General features: G+C 43.3%; 1 protein-coding gene across 7 annotated transcripts; it reads right to left on the reverse strand.

Annotated features, from left to right (window-relative positions):
* Nucleotides 1–4578: 4578 nt before the first annotated feature.
* Nucleotides 4579–22341, reverse strand: LOC142093876 (scaffold attachment factor B2-like). Of its 7 annotated transcripts, none has more exons than XR_012677560.1 (21): nt 21876–22341; nt 20890–20974; nt 19109–19173; nt 18742–19020; nt 17491–17553; nt 16657–16684; nt 15185–15683; nt 14706–14755; nt 13837–13937; nt 12523–12672; nt 12324–12424; nt 11239–11384; nt 10380–10468; nt 9704–9840; nt 8756–9049; nt 8077–8217; nt 7266–7363; nt 6336–6448; nt 5454–5566; nt 5188–5254; nt 4579–4969 (listed from the first exon to the last, which is right to left on the reverse strand). XR_012677560.1 is itself a non-coding variant. In XM_075175472.1 (21 exons), the coding sequence occupies exons 1-21, from the start codon at nt 22245–22247 to the stop codon at nt 4843–4845; spliced, it is 3060 nt and encodes a 1019-aa protein (XP_075031573.1). In that variant the 5' UTR covers nt 22248–22341; the 3' UTR covers nt 4579–4842. The 7 variants fall into 7 exon arrangements, 4 of the variants coding, with proteins under 4 accessions (XP_075031573.1, XP_075031576.1, XP_075031574.1 ...); XM_075175472.1 differs by having other exon boundaries at nt 7266–7305; XR_012677559.1 differs by lacking the exon at nt 5454–5566 and having other exon boundaries at nt 7266–7305.
* Nucleotides 22342–22371: the final 30 nt, after the last annotated feature.

Below are 22371 nucleotides of genomic sequence, written 5' to 3' on the forward strand. Positions count from 1 at the left end.
ACGTGGCAGCACCCCCTTCCTCCTCCTCGGGCGAGCCGTCCGCGTGGGAGCCATCGCCGGCTGCACCGCAGGCGCTGCCCCGATGGGCCTCCGTGCCCGTCTGCCCCGTCGCAGCCCAGCGGCTGAGATACCTGCCGAGAGGAGGGGAAACATCAATGGATCTGGGAGGTCTGCCACGCGTGGGGAGGGGAATGGGGGACTTGCAGGGCGGAGGTGACCCTGGACAGGCTGAACAGCCTTCAGGTGGAGACTAAAACACTTGGTATGATGACAAGAGACATCCCTGGACAGAGCAAAAACTTACTGTAAAACTTCCAGTGCTTAGAAAAACTTACTGTAAAACTTTCCAGTGCTAAGCTTTGGAGGGAGCAAAGAGTCACTGGTTTTTGTAAGGAATGGAAAAGCAGGGAATGGATGTGATGCTTTGTTATTGTAGGGTGGCTACAAATGGCTGTGTAAACACAGACACATGTTCAGTAGAGGGTCACGTCACTGGGCTGTTTGCCCCTGCTGTCCTCATAGACTCATCCTAGCGTTCAGTCGCAGAAACACGGACGAGCTTGGAGCTATGCAGCCTCCAAATGGTTGTTACTGGACAGCTCTTCTGCAGTGCATTAGGTTCATGTTGTAGGGGCTTTTGTGGTCTTACAGGTTTGCTCGGGACCCCAGTATTTCCCTCACCCCTGGAGTACACCCAGATCTTTGTACACTCAGATCACAGCTGGGCCACGGGTTAAGGCATCCTTTCCCACGTGCCAGCGTGGCTCGGCTCAGTAGGGCAGCCAGAAATGAAAGCACAAAGCAGATTTATCTTTCCAAAACAAACCAGCATTTTATTAGTTTGCAGCGTCTTCACATCAGCATGTCCGATCTCACCAGACACTTCCCAAGCCAGCTGCTAGGGAGATTGGCGAAGATAAACTGAATCAGGTCGCTGTTCCCGTAGCTCCCTGGTTACCATCAAAACCTCCCGTGACAGCACGTTTCTTCCACCGCAGGATCTGCATCCGGCTTCAGTCACCCATTGATGACAACTGTTGCTTTTGACATTTTCTTCTTTTGTGCTGGTCACATAAATCACAACGTACACTTCCTCCTCCCTGGGGTCTTCCTTGTCAAGCCATCCGTATTTCCGGCACTAGCACTTGTGCAACTGTGTTCCTACAGGTTTTTGCCAAGAGCTCCCACTCAGCAAATTCATAGCTTTTGCCATTTAGCTCAGAGGGCTCCGTGTCGGCCGGCTCTGCAGAGCTCAGCCCATCCTCACGCTCCTTTGTTCTGCTTTTCAGAAGCGCAAAAAAATGCCCTTCCACGTGCTTTGCCCATTTCACTTCTCCCCAATACTTGCCTTGCAGAGCGGAACAATCGTGGGGCCATAAATACCCAGATATTGTTGCCTTTTCATGACTTTTTCTGAAGCACAGAGTGATTAGGTCCCCATCAGCCCAGCTGGTCTTGCTGAAAAGCATTTCCCAGAATTGAGTCGTATCAGGAAATCCGAGTCCCCTGCGTTGAAGGAGCGGTTCAGCGGCACAGGGCGGGCGTGCAGCCACGCAGGCAGCCCCAGGCCGCTGCAGCAAGAGCGACAGGGGAGCGAGGGGGAGACGCCAAGCCAAGGAGAACGATGAATTTCCATCAGAGACTTGAGCAGCGACAGGAAGGCGAGAAGAAAAGAAGAATCTCGCCTCTGCCAGGAATTCACAGCAAGGCACGTGCCCAGTGCGCCGCTCACCCGGCTTTTCTCCTGCAAGGCGGATCTGTGTTTCAGCGTCCCTCCTCTTTTGCCTCAAAACCCGGTAAGACCCCTTGGTGACACACAGGGCTACAAAACCTCCGCTGTTCTCGCAGGCCACGAGCCCAGCATGGACACTGATAAGCACCAGCGAGGAACAGCCATTTTCTTGCTCCTGCAAATGAGGGTCCACTCGGGCAGCTGCCCCCGGCGAGGACGGCTGCTCTGCCACGTGCGTGAGTGATTCAGAGGTGACCCAGAGTCCACAAGTTCAGCTCCACGGGCGGGCTTTCCTTCGGAGCAAAGCCAAACTGCCAGCAGTGTATAGCCCAGTGTAATTTAGGAAATGAGCCTTCCCTTTGTCCTGCTCCCTGTCCTTGTTTCTCTTTCCCTTTGTTCTGCCTCCCATCCTTTTTTCCTTTCTTGTTCCATCTCTCTGTCCCGCTCCCTATCCCCCCTCCACTCTGTTTCTCTGTCCTTCTCCTTGCCTTTCCCCCCATTTCTCTGCCCTGTTCCCTCTTTGCTTTTTTGTTCTCGGTCACTCTGTCCTGCTGCCTGTCACTGTTTTTTCTCACTCCATCTCTGTCCTGCAGCCCAGTGCTGTTTTGTCCTTCTCCATCTCTCTCTCCTGTGCTGCCCATCGTAGGCTTTCCCCCCTCCATCTCTGCCCTCCCTCTCTCTTATTTTTCCCTGCCTTTCACTTTGTCCTGCCTCCCTGTCCCTTTTTTCTTTCCCTGTATCACCTCATCTTGTTCCTTGACCCCATCTTTCTCTGACAATCTGTGTCCTCCTCCTTGTCCTTCTTTATTTCTCTGTCCTGCTGCCTGTCCAGTCCAGGTATAGCTTCTGTGGGTTCTTGGTGCTCCTGGGAGTCTCTAGGTGCCCATGGAGTGCTCCTGCAGTTCTCCAGGTGCCCCTGGGATGCTCCTGGGCGTCTTGGGGTGTTCCTGGGTGTTTTAGGGGCCTCCTGGAGGTCTCTGGGTGCCCACAGGATTCTCCTGGAGGTCTTGTGGTGCTTCTGGGGGTTCTTGTGCTCCTGGGGGTCTCTGAGTGCCCATGGGGTGTTCCTGGGGGTCTTGGGTTGTTCTAGATTTTTCTGGGTAGCCTTGGGGTGCCCCGGGATGCTCCTGGGGGTCTTGGGGTGTCCTTGTGTCTCCTGAGTGCCCTTGGGGGTGCTCCTGGGGGTCTCTGGGTGCCCTTGCGGTGCTCCTGGGGGTCTCTGGGTTCCCCTGGGGTGTTCCAAGGAGTTCTTGGGGTGTTCTAGGTTCTCTGGGTACCCTTGGGTTGCCCCTGGGGTGCTCCTGGGGGTTTTTGGGTGCCCACAGAATGCTCCTGTGTTCTTGGGGTGCTCTTGGGGTGCTTCTGGGGGTTCTGGGTGCCCACAGCATGCTCCTGGAGGCCTTGGGATGCTTCTGCCTGTTCGTGGTTTGCTCCTGGGAGACTCTACGTACCGGATTTTGGCCGCGGTGTCAGCGGCGAGCGCGGCGGAGGGCGGCAGTACCGCAGCTTGGTCGCGGGGAGGAAGCAGCGAGCGCGGCGAAGCGCTCCCGCGCGTGTCGGGCAGCCCAGCTGCAGGGCGGCCTTTTCCGCCGCCGGGCGGCAGCAGTAGCGCGGGCGTGCGCCCCACCGCGCGTGCGCCACGCCCCACCTGCAGTAGCGCCTTTTGGTCGGCGGGCGGCAGCAGCGGAGCCGCCGCTTGTCAGGTGTCATCGGGGAGCGGGGGCCCGAACAGAGGCATCCTAGATGGCGTGGAAAGATGGTCTCAGGAGGGGTTCTCAGGGGATAAGAGGCTACTAAGGGCGTTACAGAGTTAGCGGAGGGCTGCAGGGCACAAAGAAGCTCTGAGGAGGCGTCACAATGGGAGAGGAGGGGTCCAGAGGCCGTGAGAGAGACAAGGCTCAGGGATGCCATGAGCGCCTCAGGAGGGGATCTGAGCAGACTACAGCCGGCCACAGAGGGGGAGGACCTGAACAAAGGCAGCCTAGATGGCATAGAGGAAAAAAAGAGTGGGTTTTGGCACAAAGATGGCTGTAGGAGACGTTCTGAGGGAACAAGACAGGCCCAAAGCGTGCTAGAGAGCAACTGTCCCAAGGGGAACCCGGATGGCCTCGGGATACATCGGGACAGGGAGCAGAGGGGTCCTGGGGGAGCCAGAGTGACACAAGAAGGCTTGGGGACATGGCGAGGAACCTGGGAGGGGATGTGAGCAGAGTACGGAGGGGGAGAGAGTACTCTGGGGTGCAAGGCTTCAGGAGGCAACATAAGGGGAGCAGAAGGGTCTCGAGGGGGCAGGGCGATGAGGGAAGGATTAGGGTTCTCCCAGGCCTTGCAGGGGCACAGGGGGCACCTGCTGCCACTCTCCTGGGCCTTGCAGGGGAAGGAGGGGTAGGCAGCCAGATAAAGACATGGGGGGGCTGGTCAGAGGGGAGAGACAAAAGGATCGAGGACAGAAAGAGTGATGCAGAGCAGCAGAGAGGGACAGGGACTAGAAGAGGGACAGGCATCTAGACCGAGTTTCACCTCCACGTGAACAGTTAAATCGGAACTAAACTATTGCGTCAGGTGGTGTACCGGCAGCTTGGGGATCCAGCATCTCTGTGGCTTAGGACGGCGCTACTTTCTACTCCTACCCATCTATGGTGTAACGACTGGTGGAGAAATAAACGAGAGAACACGTTGATCCCTCCTCTCTCTCAAATGCAGATAAGGACATACACATCCACACCGTCACAGATCCATGGCATCTCTAAGAATCTCACGGTGCTGAAAGCCAATTGTCTCTTTCCTTTACTGCCTTTTAAGCCCCTCGTGAGAGGCATATTGCCAAAGACTCTAGAAACAAAAAATCAGTAGCCATAAAGTGGTTTTATTATTTTTGAAAAATGGAATGTTTCACTAACAGAAACTTTAAGTGATGTTTGACCAAGAACACGTTTATTACAAAAAAAGAAACCAAACCGACAAGTTGACATAATATTTGGCTACAATGCGGCAGCAGTCTCACTTTTTGCAATCACAAATTCAAGGTGACCCTGGTTAATAAAATTCACCACCATTGTCATCTGGCATTAAAAAAAAAATATATATATATATGTATATATATAGTGCTTTCAGTAGCGGCGGATAAAACGGGGTTCAGTCGGTCTGTTTGTCCGCTCCTGGCCCGCAAACACTCCTTGTATTCCGCTACTCTGCATCATCTGGCTCTGGTTTCCAACTTGCGTGAAGCCTCCGCGCCTAAAAACAAGACCAGACAAATTGAAAATTTCCCAGGAAAGTTAATACTCCTGCGACTCTGAGAAAAGATCTTTGCTTAGTTTTTTTCTACTTGCCTATCCACAGTTAAGTAGAAGCTGAAAGTATTCTTTTTCACAATTAACACAGGAATTTTTTCTTTTATACAGATCAGTCAACTATCATAAAAACATTATAAGCACTCTGACAAAGCTTCTTACCCCGACATCCCTCCTCGATTCATCACATGGCCTGGTCCTGACTGACCAGGCATGCTTCTATCACCACCTAATTTAAAAAAAAAAGAAAAAAAAAAAAGACACACTTTTGTGTTTTCCTAATAAAAAAAGCCACCTTGTTCCCAGAATTTTATTTGCTTTCTTGGTAATGCTGTTAAAGCTCCGTAGGAATTTTAACTACCGCTAGAAGTTCAGCAGCAGTAATTCATAGAAAAAACCACGATCACACTGGTAAGCAGCAAGTGTACCTTGCCATCTCTCATGATCCCGTCCCATCATTCCTCCATCCACATTTCCCTGCCATGAACGATCTTGATGCCCCTCTAACTTTCGACCATGATCTCCCCAGTCACGTCCATCTCTTAAAAAAATAAAAGAACATCTTCTAGGTGTGTCCCTTATCCATTTAGCAGCATAGGGTAAAGCCAAACACCGTACCCCATCCAAAAGTATATTAAATTGTTAATCAAGCTGTATCTATAGCCACCCAGTCATTGCAATAAAAACTGATCAAAGAAAAAACGACGAGGAACTTGCTGAACAGCGTCCTTCGCACAACAAAGCTCATCTTTTTCTGATCTACAGAGACATAATTAGTATCACAATGTACTAAAATACTTAAACATGGAACAATTCATTGACCGCCATTCCTCTTACGTAGAGCTGAACATTATGCATCTGGAATACGCCTAGCACGACTAGCTAGTTTAAAGAGAAACCGCTACGATTCCACAGATGAGTCTCAGTTCCCCACCCCCACTGTTGCAGAGATTCTGATTCTATTTCCTTAAAACCTGACCGCCAGCCACAAATGAGACTTTTGTAGGTGTTACTGGAGCATCCGGTACAGGACTGAATCTCATCTGTAGAAAAGAAAGTTATTTACAAGAGAACCACAGTTACGAGCGGAGCTAACTGAGCAGCACTTCTTTACTCACTACAACGCTCCATTCTCTTGACGCATGGGGGAGCTACACGTGCGAATTCCGTGCTTCTCCAGATGCTCAAAGAAACCATCTGGAGAGGATTCACATTTGTCAAACTGCTTCCGCTGTCACCCTTCACAGGTTCACCGAGTGTTCAAATTTTAAGAACCAACAAATCATTTCCCTTATTTCACATGCACTAACCGGGTTTGTGGAGGTATCCCTCTCCCTTCACTCATTCTTCTGTCAGACCCATAGCCACCCCAACTATCCCGGGAGTGACGATCGGGCCCTCCATGGCGTTCATCTGTGTAATGCTGGAAGGCAAACGGTACAGAGTCATGCTAAGAATCGGAACAGGTTTTCTTTTAGGATTGCAAAAATTCAGCTCCTCAGAGGTTGCCTTTCTATAAGCTGTCAGAAAATAAAACAGCAGCTGTCTCGTTTTTTACTGGTTCCATTGTTGCTACTGTGCACAGTTCACTCACGGCATTTATTTTGTTTCACAGCACAGATTCCGCTCCGCTCGTTGGTGGAAGAAGGCCTTTTGTTTGGTACGGTGGTTCTTTTGTTTGGTTGGGTTTTTTTAAGGCTTACATTCTGGCTCCAGATTTTTAGTTTTTACGTAGAATATCTGCCTACTTCCTACCTCTCTTCAGAAATGAAGGGTTTTGTATACCGTTGTGGTTTTCACAGCTGCCCTTTTACAGTGATCTGCCTTGTTCCATTATGACACCAGTTATTTTCTACAAACCATTTACATAAACGTCAGAGAAGGGATCCCTCGCCAGCGAAGGATAAGACCCTACAGCAACTACCTCTTAACGCAATACAGACACCTAAGATGGTTAACCAGAAAACTTTTATCGCCATGTACCAGCCTGAAAAGATGCCATACCGTAGCTCCCATCACTCGGAGGTTCCCCCCCACCCCTACCTGTGGCTACCACCCTAGCATGCGGATACACACATACGCACACAGCGTGCAAAATCAGTTGCTGCTTGAACATCTGCTCAGTTTAAACCCAGTGGTGGTTGCATTTAAGAACGAGGCAGCATGCGCACTGCGTTCTTTCTGCTTTGGGTCGGTTAGTTTGGCTTTTTAACTGAAGCAGTTATCTGGGTATAACTCACCTGCCCATCTCGATCTGGTATTCCTCTCGAACCGTCTCTTCTGGAACAGAAAAGGAGAAGTTTCAGTTGGATCAACACAGTAATCATAATTCCGATGTCTGTATGAAAGAACGCATGAAAATTTGTCTTCATTAGGCTGTAAATCTGAACGCCAATGTTTGTTTAGTGGTAAGTATTCAAATGAGTTCTTGTTTCATAGCATAGAAAGAGATCAAAGTAACATCTATTACTGTAATATGGGTAAGCAAGGCATCACTGAGGCATGGTCAGGTACTTCATGGTACCTATGGAAAATACTGAGTGAACCTACCAGTATCAGAAATTAGTTAAAAGCCGAAGGAAAGCAGTGTGGTTTTTGTCAAAGATCCTTTGAGAGCAAAACAGAAGTCTCACTAGCACCACACAGAAAGTATTTTTGCATTCTGTGGAACTAAAAATCTGCATTAGCTAGGCTGCAAAGAGGAAAGTAGGGAAAGTTTTAAAGCAAAAGGAAATGGCTAAATCTCAGGCTAATGAACAGGGATTCATAAACTAGATTTCCGTATATCTCAAGAGAAGCTGTAGGATCTCCCTCGGCATCACGGCAGGCTACATTAGGACTTGGCCTATTATCTTTATGCAGCCTCTTTCCAGTATGTCCGTAAACAATGGAAACACAGGATTACAAGCATGTATAAAATTAGACACGAGAAACGCGCAAGGGTCGTTTGTTTCGCTCTTCTCGTTTGGCACCCTTCAAGCCACAAGTAAGCCACAAAGAGACCCCTAATTTCCATAAAGGTATAGGAAGAAAAGACACCGCCTTGCTGACCTGTCCAAACAATGGTCTTGGTATCGGCCACGATCCCTGTGGTCAAAGTCGTGGAAGCGGTCTTGACGACTAAATTCAGAATGATACCTATCATCCATTGCCATTCGCTTCACTTCACCTGGAAAGTATGGGTCATCTCGCCTGCAAAAAAGGTCATGATTAGTAGTAATCTCAAAACAATTCTTCCCTTCCTGCTCTCTTGATATCAAACCTCATTCAATCCAATTATAGAAACAATTATTTTTTATTTATAATTAAAAACCCTTGTGTGTTAAGCAGACATCACATTTCAGTTTCAGAGGAAGCTAGGTGTATTGACACTATACAAAAAGCTTAATCTCAGCATGTGCTGACATGAGACGAGAATGACTATCTGTTCCCACTAGCAATCTTGTTTTAGAGTCGATACGCAGTGTCTATTCTCGGTCACTCCTCTTTGGGAAATAAGAATTTTAAACCTGCTGTAATAAAATTGTGTTTACAGGTATACGAGTATGACATTTGGTCTTTCTCAAGATCAATATTAAAGTGTTAAAAGCAACATGTGAATAGACTTTCAGTTGTGAGCTCCCATGACTCCTTTAAGCAAGAGTACTCACAATTTACACAGGCTTTAGAAAGCTCTATCTGTAAGTGGATGTGGCCGAAGAGTTCGGAATCTCATCGCGGCAATCATTACCTGCCATCAGGATCATAAGGCCTTCTCATGGCAGATCGCCGTTCTTGTTCGTAGCGTAGCTGTTCCTGCTGACGTCGCAGCTCTTCTCTCTCTCGCTGGATTCGTTCCTGTTCTCGTCTCCTCTCCTGCTCTATGTGCATTCTTTCTCTCTCCAACCTCTCCCTCTCCAAGCGCTCTCTGTCAAGACGCTGCCTTTGAAATTCAAGTCGTTCTCGCTCTCTCTGGAGCCTCTGTCTTTCATCCCGCTCATGAATAGCTTGAAGACGTTGTTCTCGTTCTCGCCTCTCTCTCTCTCTGATTGGAAAAGAGATATTTTGTTTTCAATTGAGAATCTTAAGTTTAAGCTTTATTGCTTCTTTGTTTTGGGTGGGGTTTCTTGTGTTTTTTTTTTTGTTTTTTTTTTTTAAGTTTGTGTTCTTCCCACTACCTGCTTAAATGTGAATGATCTCTTCTCAAGTAAATCGCAGCTGCTTAGTTGGGGGGGGGAGGGGGAGAGAAAAAAAAGTCCATACAGATAAAAGAGGCAAGGGTAAGCATTCTGCGTAAGTAACACAGTACCTACTCTAAGTCAGCTCTGAAAAAGCTTTCATAGAGCACAGCATGTCCTAAGACAGAAGTCTGACAAACAGGAAGTATTTACGAACTTCCAGGGAAAAATCAAGTACGGAAATTCAAATCTGACCAAGTGGAACGTGAGACCTGAAAGCACTTACAAAAGTTATTATTCAACAAGAGTCTCCCGAAAAGCATAGGCTTAGAGAATATCGATTTCAGTAGTAAAAACCTTCATAATTTGGCATTGTGTCTGTGCTATCAATGGATTAGTATCAAATCGATCTGAGATACTGTTGGAGGGCCAGCATGACACTACTCTGCAGCCTGTTCAAAACACAGATAAGGGAAGTAAAAACAAATGCCAAAGTTTAGAGCAAAACCGGGAAAACTCACCGGCGTCTTTCCGTTTCCCTGATTTCTCGCTCCCTCTGTCTCTGACGTTCACGTTCTCGCTGTTCTTTGATTTTATCAAACGATAAAATATCTTGCTTTTCTTTGCTCTCGGATTTGCGATCCTGGCTTTTTGTACTCTGAGTTAAATCAAAACAATACATTACCTGAACACAGTGCATTTTTAGCTAAAATACCTAGGCAAAAGGCCTACCTTATGCCAACCTGAACAAAAAGACCCTCATACCTTCCCAGAGGTAAATAATGTTGGAATTCCATGGAAAAGTAGGTAGGGGAAAAGTACCCTGAATTTGGCTAGAACTTCTAAAGAGTTTAAATGTATGTAAATACTAGGGGCACAGGATCTGACTTGCACCAGTGGCAAACAATACACCGCTTTAAAGGTCACCGGTCACCACACTCCACGCTCAGGGAAACACACCATCATTTTCGTATTGCAACTCTACTTCTCCAACTAGGACTGCAGCGACAAAAACTATAAAGAAGGTGAAGCATAAGCATTTACCTTTGCAGCATCATTAACACCCTAATGCTCTCTAGAAAGCAATAAAAGGATAACTGTTCCCAATATGCAAAGCAAAAAAAACTTCAACTATATGCATATAAAGCTATTTGACACCTATTTTCACATAAAAGCTTCTCTGAATGTTGTACTTACCCTCTCTTTTGATGTAGAAGTTTTCACACTAATAACTGGTTCTCCTTTAGATTTATCCATTACCACTGTCCTTTCAGTTCCTCGACTCGCTAGAAAACAAAATACATCAGAGAATAAATAATATCCAAGACATTCCAAAATTCCTGCTAGTTTAAAAACCATCAAGATACTAAGCAGTAAAAAGTTGTTTTATTGAGGTTTTAAATAACTTATGGAAGACTACATTTATGATTTAAATAGCTTACCGAGATTTGGCCAAGTTCAGGATGGGGGCAGTAAAGCTATCACAAAATTACAGTAATGTTTTCTGGCAGGGATGACAGTTCAAAGAAAGTAAATTTAATTTCATTCTTCCGTCTGCAAAATACATCCCTTTGCCACAGTTTAAATAAAAGCACACAGAACCGCACACTATGTCAGGTCTAAAGCCAGTGATAGTTCCATAAAATTCACAGTTTACCATTTTGAGTATTTAAAGCCCAGTAATTATGAAAACTTTGTGGCTAAGTTACTAGCATTTTAAGTCAGAAAAAAGTTTTCAAGGTATTTTCTGGTACTGTTTTTTGTTCACCAGGAAAACCTCAGTATTACTAAGTACGCTTCATGGTCTTTTTACTGAATAATGAATCACGTCTAATAAGAACACTGAAGTTTGCAGAAGCTGAAGTCTACTCATCAGCCACAATTCTGAATGTTTATGCTTGTTCTTCCATTTCCTACTTAGCTGATAAAGAAAATTCTTTTGGATGCAAAGTAGAATCTTTGTCGCAGTCACTTATATTATTTGTACCAATTTTTTTAAAGTTGTTTTTTAAAACAAATATCCTTGAAAACATTTCTGAAAGGCAGCTAGAATTACCTGATTTGCTTGCCCTAGATCTATCAGAGGATCCAGCCTTTTGTTCATCTTTTTCTTTTCCTTCTTTTTCGTCTTTTCCATCTTTTTCTGATTTCTTAGCATCATCTTTTTTGTCGGTCTTCTCCTCCTTCTTAATACCAACAGACCTAAAGGTAAACTTTGCTTTAATAGAGAACCTAACAAAAAGTGCTATATAACCACTCTGATCAAGCCAACCATGTCAAAAAAAAAAACCCCCACCCAAAAAAACTCAACACAAAAACCCTCCAAAAAATACTCTCAGAAAACCCACTCCCAATACCTTCCATGCCGCAGTGCTGAAGCCAATGCATACTTGTACGCACAATTAAGAGTACCAACCAATACTAAGCTAAAGCTGACCAAAAGTGAAAAACAACAGATAATCCTTCTGAGCATCTGAAGACTTTGAGTGCTAGAAGTTTTCTGTTCTGCCTATGAGTAAAGTTCATGCTTAGCATAGGGGGAAGAGGGCCCACCCAGGTACAGATCGATCTCCACCACAAGAGCTTTTGGAAACAAATACCTTAAACACCCGACACATAGCCAGCCTGCCAAAGCATCTCCTTTGCCAAATCTTTTAAAATTTTATGAGAGAACAAAAAGTAGTAAAGCAAAACGCCTCTTTCAAAAGCAACAGACCACTTGAAAAACAAATATCGAAGTATCACTCACTAACCATGCAAACAGTCTATCAAAAAGACAGACGAAATCCTGGAAGTATTTGTCAGTTAAAAGAGCAGACCAAGCCAGAGTCAGATCAGAGGACAAACGATTCTGATAAAAATAATGGTTTATCTAGAAATGAGTTGATTGGGTATCTCCTGATATAACTGACAAGTTTTGATACTAAACCCTGAAGAGCTCCGTATTTCTGAACGGAGGGCCAATTAAGATGCACTTACTGCTGTAGAACACCAATTTCAATTTTCCAAGTATTACTCCTATTTCAGATGCCGTATGAAGCAGCAAATTAAGATTTATTACAGTTACTGTTCACTTTGGTCACGTAGCTGCACTTCAAATGAGTGGCCTTTAAACATAGAAAAATACCAAAAACACTTTACTTCTCAGATTTGGACTCTGCAGAATGGTGCCTGTCTTTTTCCTTCCTTGTTTCACCTTCCTTTTTGTCTGAAGGCTTTTTCCCAGCTGGTTCATTTTTTGCCTAGAATTTTAGCCAGAAATATTTTTATAATAAGAGACAGACATTAAACTTGCACACTTTTATTTTCATTACATTGTCATGGAACAGCTACCACTTACCTTTTCCACAGAAATCATTTTTCCATGCAGCTCTGTCCTGTGGAGATGATTAATACACTTAGTGGCTTCTTCAGATGTTGACATTGTAACAAAGCCGTAACAGCGAGCGCCAGGACTGCGAGCATTTGTCACTACTTTTGCACCGACCACCTTTGGAAAAAAAATTATTCTGTGTTTGCAGATCTGTGGCCAAATAAATTCCAACTTAATCACCATTTGAGCAGCTCTACCAGTACCACACAGTATAGCACCTATCCATTTTTAACAGGGAGGAAATACGCTCGGCACACAACATTCCGTCAGCATTCTCAGAAGATGCCATTGTTAGGCTCGTTTGCCAGGCAACAAAGGAAAGGTTATCGTTTTAACTTGACCTCTATTCTGTTGGGCCAACCGTGTTCTGGAAGTGCCTCATTAAAGACTACTTCACAGAGTATGACGTGAACAGCGTTTACACCCAAGTCAAACACACCTAAAGGGTTCAAATTTAAGATTATTCCACATGTGTTCTGAAAAAAGTGTAAAACAAACAAAAAATTCTATGAAACAGTTAAATCTGATTGTAGAACAGATTGTTGATACAGCTCTACTGAAAAAGAGACGACCATAATAACCAGCTCAGAAAATTTACCTTCAACTTGCTGAGCAGGTCAATAACATAAGGAAGACACGTATATGCAGGAGAGAGTGGGGGTGCGATAATGAAAATAATTAAAAAAAAACTACCCCCACTTTGTCTTTTCTTACAGGACACCTCTGCTAGTTTCTGTCTACAGATGACAATCTCTGACAGTGCAGAGGCACGCACTTAGTGACACGAACACTTAATATTACATTCAGAAATGTATTAGGAGGAAGGAGTTCCCTTCCACAACTTCTGCTCTCATAACCTAGCTGGGACTGAAGAATAAATGGAAGCCTGCCCTCAAAGACTAGATTTCTCCAAGGAATACCCCTTGAAATGAAACAGTTTAAAACAGCATTAACTATCGCTGGACACCCAAGAGGTACAATTAGACTACAGCGCACTAGATGACGACCCACCAGTCTCTCCTGTCAAGAATTGCCTCATTTTTACAGGTATCTGCACAGAGATTCTCCGAAACCTGTATTTCTGCCCGCCTCTCCCCCCCACCAATTTCAGACAACCTTCTTTATGAAGTATGCTACTTTCAGATACAGAGTGTCAAAAGAACACAAGAAAGTTAAGTGCTTAGCCTACCCAGTTATTCATTAGGAAAAATAAGAGCTAAAGTTAAGGTCATCCTTTTAAATTGATAAAATAGTTTGTTAATTTACAGATCCGCTACATACCTTTCCATACTTGCTGAAAAGGTTCTTCAAGTCTGTAGCTCTAGTAGAGGATGAAAGTCCACTAACCCACAAATTTCTGCCAGAACCACTACCCGCACGGCCTAAGGTACAAAAAGCCCAACATAGAAGATCGTGTAGCACAAGAATGCAACAGTGAAAAAGTAATCGCCCTATGAACCCCACTTTTTTCTTCATAAACCTCTTCAAATGCAATTTTACTTCTACCTCTGCTAATCAATCTTGAAATCAATAGACGCATTGCAGCCTCCAAAAATGAACTTCTGAACTCCATACTTGATGTGCATTTGCATAGTCTTAATGAGTTTTCATCTACATATTGTCTTCCTACACTTCAATCACTTTTATGAGAATTACAAAGTATTAAATGTTAATTCACAAGAGACGACTTTTTTTAAAAAAACTTTGTCATTTAAGAAGGTTACAGAAGTTACATGAACTGAAATTTACAATTCATGCTTTGAAGGCCTATGTTACAACTGCATTGACAGTTCACTGAACTAACAGTCCTCACCAGAATTGCCACACAGAGTATAACCCCATAGATTTAGGCATCTGTTGAGATTTTTCAGACAAATCCTGGTCTTGCCGGTACCTATCACCTTCACGAAGCTAGTGGGATTCCAATATAACTATTACATGAAGATATATGCATGCTTAGGGAATTAACAAGACACAAAAAATAAGCAATGCAAGCAAGACAAGTCAAAAAGAAAGTGGAACTGTTACTCCATTCACTCCTTTGAATGTTTACTTACTACAAGCGACTCACAAGTAATGGTTAGATTTGACCCTGTAACATTTTTTTTTTCAAGTAATCTGTACTTTTTAAAAAAAAAAAAACACCATACCTTTCTCATCTTTTGAGATTATCTTTGTATCTCTGTCCTCCTCAACAGGGCTAAAGACAAAACACCACATTAATGAACAGATCATATGCAAAAAGAACGCTAATTCTAGATTGTGCACTAAAATCGGATACCTACCAGTAAATTAGTTCTGAAATAAACACTATGTTTGCAAATTTATAGAAGAATGACAGGAAATATGGGATTCATATCCTTAAATGGACAATTCTGTTTCGCAGATGACAGAAATAAGAGTAATTTAAGAAAACAACCTTTGAAGGTTGAGGAAGGAAAGAAATCAAACCCTTTGTGTTTAAAAAAAAATAAAAATACCTGCACATGGAGAAATAAAACAGACTCTTTAGGAACAGGCTACAATTTCATCAGTCTTGGTGGCCAATTGAAGGAAACAGCTTATTCGCATCACTTAACGACCAATGAAAAAAAGATAGCATCTGGTCTATAACGGAGAAAAAACAAACCTCTTTTTCTGATCACCGCCCTCACTGGTTGAGGACTCTTTAGTAGCAGGGGATTCCTCAGAATTAGCTTTGTCTTCTGTTTTCTTGGCATCTTCTTTGCTATCTTTGGCTTCGGGACCTGCGCCTTTTTCCGCTGTTTCCCCACTAGAGGCTTCCAGGCCTTGGGAGCGTTTGCTACTCTGATCGCTTAGGGTCTCTACTACTAAAGATTCAGAGTCCGGCTTCTCTTCCTCTATTGTCTGTTCACTTGTCTCCCCTTTTGCTACAACTAAACGCTTTGCTTCCTTCCTTGCCATAGCTTGTGCCGATTTGCTGTCCAAATCTAAAGCATCTTCCTCCAACTGAGCGGCAGCAAGAGCGTCCTCTTCCTCTGCTAGCCTCTTGCCTGGCACCACGTTACTTGCTTCCTGTGCATGTGGCCGCTCCGCTTCGGAAGTTTCTTCGTTAAGTAGTTCAGATTTACAAGTTTCCCCCAAAATGTCGAGTATTTTCTCATTTTCTACGGATTTAACAGGAATAGAATGGCACAAGATTTAATCACCAGGGAAATACAGCAATCACAAATGTGGAACTGGCATGGCTGCCACACTAACACCAAGAGAACTTCTAAGCTACACAGAGATTGGAAAACCCTAGTGTACACAGTGTTAAAAGTACTACGCTAACTGCTGTCTGACAAACTACCAAATCAGCCCTAAAACGTTAACACGGAAGAAAAATGCCCCCACAGATCTAACAAAAACCTTCTGGCTGATCCTTGATATTCTTCATGAAATCATTCAGCTCTGTTTCTTCTCTAGTTAGCTTCCAGAGTCCGAGATGCTTAACTGAACGTATCAAGGCACTGAGAGTTCAATTTCCAAGCTTCTGTGAAATTCTTTTAGCAGACAGTCCAACATGAGAACTGGGCATCTTCTGATGGTGTACGAGTGCGTTTGCAGTCCAGAAACTGAATAGGATCTGTAGAAAATTCCTGTGATGACAGTGTATTCCTTCTTCTGAAGTCCAGTCACTCTTTAATTTCTGTTCGGTACCAAAGCTATGTCTTACCTACGCTCCTGTGTTTATATTCATAGAACTACAGTACAGTGTGATATCACAAGATCTGTTTTCAGAACCTTTACATCTTTAAGGCTCATTCCTTAACTCCTCTGTAGGTAACAGTTCTATGGAACCATTTCATCACATTAAATACATGTTTTCAAAAAGCAGTTATTCACAGATCTGGTGATATGACTGGGTTTCCAATCTCTATGACCCTGCATGACCTGGATTGTCCACCATAATCATGTACACTACAGTAATGCATTTAAAAAAAAAAAAAAAAAACAGGCACACAAAAAGAATTAAATGAAGAATGAAACTGTTTCAATGCCCAGGACTTTTTTTTTTTTAATTTAAACAAAAAACAACAACAAAAAAAAACACAAAAAAAAAAACCAACCAAAAACACAAAAACAAAAAACCAGTACCTGGCTCCAAAGGTAACTCTTCAAGTTCCTGCAGTGAAAAAGATAAAAAAAGGCAAAATATCACTATTTCATAAGTAGTCAAGATGTTATTCTGAATGACACCTCTCACCCCCCCAAGATAGGAGAGAATTTAAGGAAAAAGTTACTATAATTTAGCCTATTTCAGCTGTGAAAATGTTGAATTTAATACAAATTTCTCACAATAAGGTTTAACATTACTTTTTAACATCTTCAAGTTTTATGAAATGTGTAAAAACTTCAATATTTCTCAAATTCAAACACCTGTTGAACACATGGTACACATTCGCATGGGTAAATAAATCAACAAATGTAAGCAGCATAAAGCAAACCTTATCTTCGTGTTACCCTTCTCTAGAGTCTACTTACGAAGTCTGTTTTCTGAAAACAGGATCGATAGAAACACCAGCTTCACCTGGAGCTACAAGTGTCCTTAACCTACCATGAGTGATCTGGAAACAAGGCCAGTATTTCAGAAATAGATCAGTTTCAGCTCTCTTGTCAACATGGGATACATACACTTTTAATGGAAGTTAAATAGAGTGTAAGGCACTGAGTTGGTTTATACAACAGATAAAAAGAATCCAATCTACAACCGAAACTCAGTATGATATATACATCATCATATATATATATGACCTGATAGACAGCTATCTTTATCCATATGATCAAATTAGAAAGGCATTAGTTCCTATTCTTTGCAGAATAAGAATGCACCCACCGTGTACTACCTGTACATATACTGTTTCAGCATACAGTTTATACGGCATATATTATGCCTTTTTGTTTGTAAATAAAAATTGGGTTACCATTTACCTTTATTACGGTTAAATCAGATGAAGAAGCATCTAAACTGTTTCCAACATCTTCAACCTCTACCTTTAAAAAGTAAACGGAAGACATTTTGTTATGTATAAAAGAATGGTATTGTGAATGAAACCTGAATGAAAAATGGAAGATTTTATTTTCACTGAGAACTGATATTAAGCAAATATATCTAGCATCCAAAGCAACCAATAAGGCTAAAAACTGACCAATGCCCCCCATGCCTCTTCCCGATTCCCACCAACTGAATAAGCTTTCTCATTACCTCTCAAATACGTTGGTCAGCTCACAAAAATCTTTTAAGGATGGGGATTCCAACAGCAAACTTTCTTTTACTCTTTCTCTCTTATTTACAGCAACAACACAGAGCCAAAAAGTCTATGGGACTTGATAACTGTTTTCTTTACTGATAAAAGACGACCACAGGAGCTGACCTGGACTCCGGTAGTTTAGTCACTGAAAAAAATACTTTTTGGGTATTTCCATTTGACTTGTGTGGGGCAGGGATACGCTTCGGGATAAGGGGTTAAGCTTATTTCTGCAACTTTCAGATTTGCGTGGGGAACCACCTAAGTTTAGAATCTTGTAGTCCAGACTGATGACACAATGTGCACACACAACAAAGAGCTATACTTCCCTATTAGATGGGCCAGAAATTACTTTCTTCAAATGCTTTGTTGTACATTTCAGGAGATAAACACTTGACTGGGGAAAAAAATTATCTTCTAGCCCAGATGGACAATGTCATATAAGCAGTGCAACAGCCAGACGAACACGGAAAGCCAACACAAAAATACTTTCAACAACTGAGTAACTGCAAGACCCTATCTTAACAGAAAAATAATCTAGACTATAGTTCCCAGAATGTTGCTGTTCAGTTGAAGTGAAGTAAATAAGGCTACAGCATTTGTATGGCTCACATGTCCTCCTAAATAAAGGAAAGATATGAAAATGGGAATGTAAACATAAGGTGAAGCAGAGAGTTCAAAGCATGATTAAAATGAACGCTTTCTGGATGACTATTAATTTGTACAATTATGTGTGTACAAACAACATCTAAGCATTTTAAAATCAAGAATGCTATTTCCACAAATACGTAAAAGAAGAAAAAGCAATGACCATGAGAACTGGTAGAGCCCCAAATTGTTTCAAATACTCTTTAGCTACTGTGTTGCCATTTAAAAAAAAAAGATTAAAAAAAAGAAAAAAGAATCTGATGCCACACACATAAGAGATGCATACCATCACTACTGGTATTTCTCTTGATTCTTCTTTAATTTCTGAAAATTGTGGGGATGCCTCCAAGTTACCTACAGCATATTCTGTAGGCTGATCTGGAAGTTCTTTCACTTCTGCATCAGCATTTTCTTTACTATCAGACAGTGAGTCAAGAATATTATCAGCACTGTAATCCTCTCCGCAATCTACTGCATTGCCATTATCTATTTCAGCTTCATCTAACACACTAATATCCATCATGTCAATATCCTGCAAGTTATCCAAACTTGCTTCAATATCCTCCTGTAAAAAGAAAAAAAGTATATATAATAGTCATTGTAACTTGAAAGCAATGCTATTATTACTTCACTTCAAACACAGCCTCACATACCTGTCCATCTCCCGAATCCTCTTCCAGGCCATTATCTTCTACTCCCTCTTCATCTGGTCTACGTCCTAACAACATTATGATCGTTAGAATGAAAAGAAGGTAACAATATGTATGCTTCAAGTTTTATTTTTTCATCAGAGTTGGTATTCCATTCAGTTTAGTTATCTGCTTCTTCCTTATTTTCCACAACTAAGTGTTCATATACCATCCCAGTTCAGTAACTAACAAATATGCTACAGTCCGAGGTCTGTCACGAGTTCAAAAAGTACTGCTGTGCACTCCCCGGAACATTTGGCTCAGCTGAGATTGCAGTCATTTATTATCTCAACCTTTCATTTCTTTACAAACATTTACTAGAGGGAAAAAAGAAAAACCCAACACAAAACAATGAAAAAAAAACTCTACATGTAAGCATTACTGCAGTGCTCTGTTCACCAGCTGGACACATAGTATCAGAACTGACATTACTGAAAACAGTACACTAGTTTCAGCACCAAATAGTAGCTCCTCAAACTCAGAGCTAAGTAGTTGTTTCATCTTTTATGAATGTTATTTTCCTCAAAAACTACAAGCACATTACAATAAAAAAGGGAAAGGGGTTTTAGAGCTAAGAGGAACATCCCATCTATTTCCATCCCAACACTAAAAGTGTTATAACGTACGTTAGGTATTTTTCTGAGACTTGAAAATGAACATGGTTACCAAAGATCTCTCTGCTTTTACCCACAGTTGTGACATTTGTTCTCTTTCCAGTTAAGATTTCACATTTTAGTTTGCAAGCAAATGTAACATTACTCCAATTTGGATGTAATGAAAAAAATCTGGGTCAAATTAATTGGCAAAACATTCGAGCTTAATCTCACAAATTTACATTTTGTGTAAATCAAAATTAATAATTTAATTAAAATCCTTCATCTGGTTATTCTGCTCAGCTCTAATATAAAAATAAGTTTCAACATTATTTGATTACAAAATAAGATCAAACTGTGCTAATTAACTAATCTTAGAAAAATAGCTGATTTTTTTTTAAAATAAGGATTATATAAGACTATGTCTCACCATTAGAAAAATTATGTATAGAGAAAGCCGTAAACACATATCCAATTTCAGATATTGACTAAAAACTAGTCTTCTGGGGAGAAAAATGAGACTGCTATTAGCTATGAAGCATAAGCATAACACACCACAGAGGTTATTTTGGATTTGCTAGAAACTCTGCATTTCTACCTCAAAAAAACCCCTTATACTTCTCTAAAGTAAAGGTACAGTCACATAAAAAACCAATTATCTATTTTAAAAACACTGACACTGCTTCTGCATTACTTAGTAATTCCTGCTACAAATTTCAGGGAACTCTGAGAATAAACCAACAGATCCTTTGAGTGGACCAATTCCTGCCTTATTAAATTACAAAGGTTCTGTGAATAAATGACCAGTAAGTTTAATACCATACCGCCCATCCCTAGAAACCTGAGCACAAATGTGGGGAAGAGTACCGGTAACATATGGCATTAAAGGTCAGAACCAAGGAACAGAAGATTCAACTGTGCTTAATTTCTTCCAGAGAACCAGTTTTACCCAAAACTGGCTCAGGCAAATAATGTTAGCTGTAACTTTGGGACTGCAAAACATTCAGCCACAGTGCCAAAATTAAACCAAGCACTTTTCCAAAAGGAAAAGCAGACTTCAGAAAAAAGATTAGCAACGTTTCATTTCACGAGTAGAAGTTGCTAGAAAACTCAAGGGGGACGGGATGGAGAGCCTCTCTAACTGCGCTGTACCTTTGCTGCTTCTTTTTGGAGTTTTCTTCATAGTTTCTGAAACCACTGGAATTTCATCAGGGTTCCCCCCTTCCTCCTCAATAGCCTATTAAGGGGAAAAGATAAAGATAAATATCAAGACAGACATAAAAACTCCATTTTGCATTTCTGTTGAGTTTAAGAGCTGGACACAAGAGGCAAAAAAATACCAAAACAAGAATCTAGCACTTCGAATTAGACAGCTGCAACTTGGATATGCAAACCAAAGCCAACCAGATCAAAGCAACAAGCACACAAAACAGTAACATGCTGGTGTAAAGTTTCTGGAAAGCAGTCAGCAGCATAACCTATAGACAAAAAAAGTCAATCCTACAGCGTTTGCAACAGCGCACACAGATACCCGGGGCGTTGCGACAGAGTAAGAACCTCGGCTCTAGGAGACAGCAAGCATCAGTTCAACGAAGGCGGTCTGCAGGCTACTAACATACCAAACATTCTGATGAGGATACAGTGTACAGGCTACCAGCTAGAAAGCCAGAAAAAAATCAGTACGCATCAAAAAGCCTAACAGACAGCGTATAGAACTGTAAATCCAGGAGCTCGATGCATGGCGGAAAGCCCAGTGATGCACGAGGCTAGAAACACTCGGGCCGAGTGCCACGGCAGACACGCTGTGCTGTGCAGGTCTAGGAAATCGGAGAGGGACTCGCTGCGCAGATGGAAACGCCAGACTCGCAGACATACACCCCTCCGCTACTACATGAGACCGGCGGTCCCAGGGGCGAGCCTGGGACGGCCAAGTACGGGGCCACGCTCGCAACGCTCAACACTGGGCCTGGCGGGCTCCACGGAACCACCCCCAGAGCCCGGCTGCTCCCCGCAGCCCCGTTCCCTCCGCGCTAAGGCCGTTTGGCGCCATTTTCCTCAGCAGCGCCTGGCGGGCTAGGGTCGCGCACGCGCCGACTACGCCTCCCCCTCAGGCAGCCCCGGCGCGTCTCCCCGCTCACCTTCCTCAGTCGCTCCATGAGGACGCTCTTGTTTCCACCGCTATCCAAATTGCGGCGCTTGAGTTCAGCCCGCAAGTCTATCACGCGCAGCTCGCTCAGCCGCCGCCGGTTTTCAGACTCCGAAGTAGGGACTCCAGACCCACCCAGGGACGCAGATTCTCCCTGCCCGGCCGCTGACTGACTCTCCGCCATAGGGCCGTTGTTTCGACTCGCACGCACGGAGCAAGGCAGGATAAAAACAACGGCGGAAAGCCGCAGTTGCGGCACAAAATGGTGGCAAAAACGAGACGCACTGAAGAGAAAGGGGGAGGGAGGAAAGGAACCGCAGCTCGCACGCGCGTTGACCAGAAGGCCCGGAGGGGTTGCGCGCATGCGCAGAGGAACCACCCCGCTCCGGGGTCGGCTATTGCAGGTGCGCGTGCGCACCAGCTCCTTTGACTACCTCACCGCAGGAATGCGCAACCGCAGTCTGTTTCCGCCCTCGGGCGCATGCGCG

This window comes from Calonectris borealis, chromosome 28, assembly GCF_964195595.1.
Source record: "Calonectris borealis chromosome 28, bCalBor7.hap1.2, whole genome shotgun sequence".
NCBI classification, from domain to species: domain Eukaryota; kingdom Metazoa; phylum Chordata; class Aves; order Procellariiformes; family Procellariidae; genus Calonectris; species Calonectris borealis.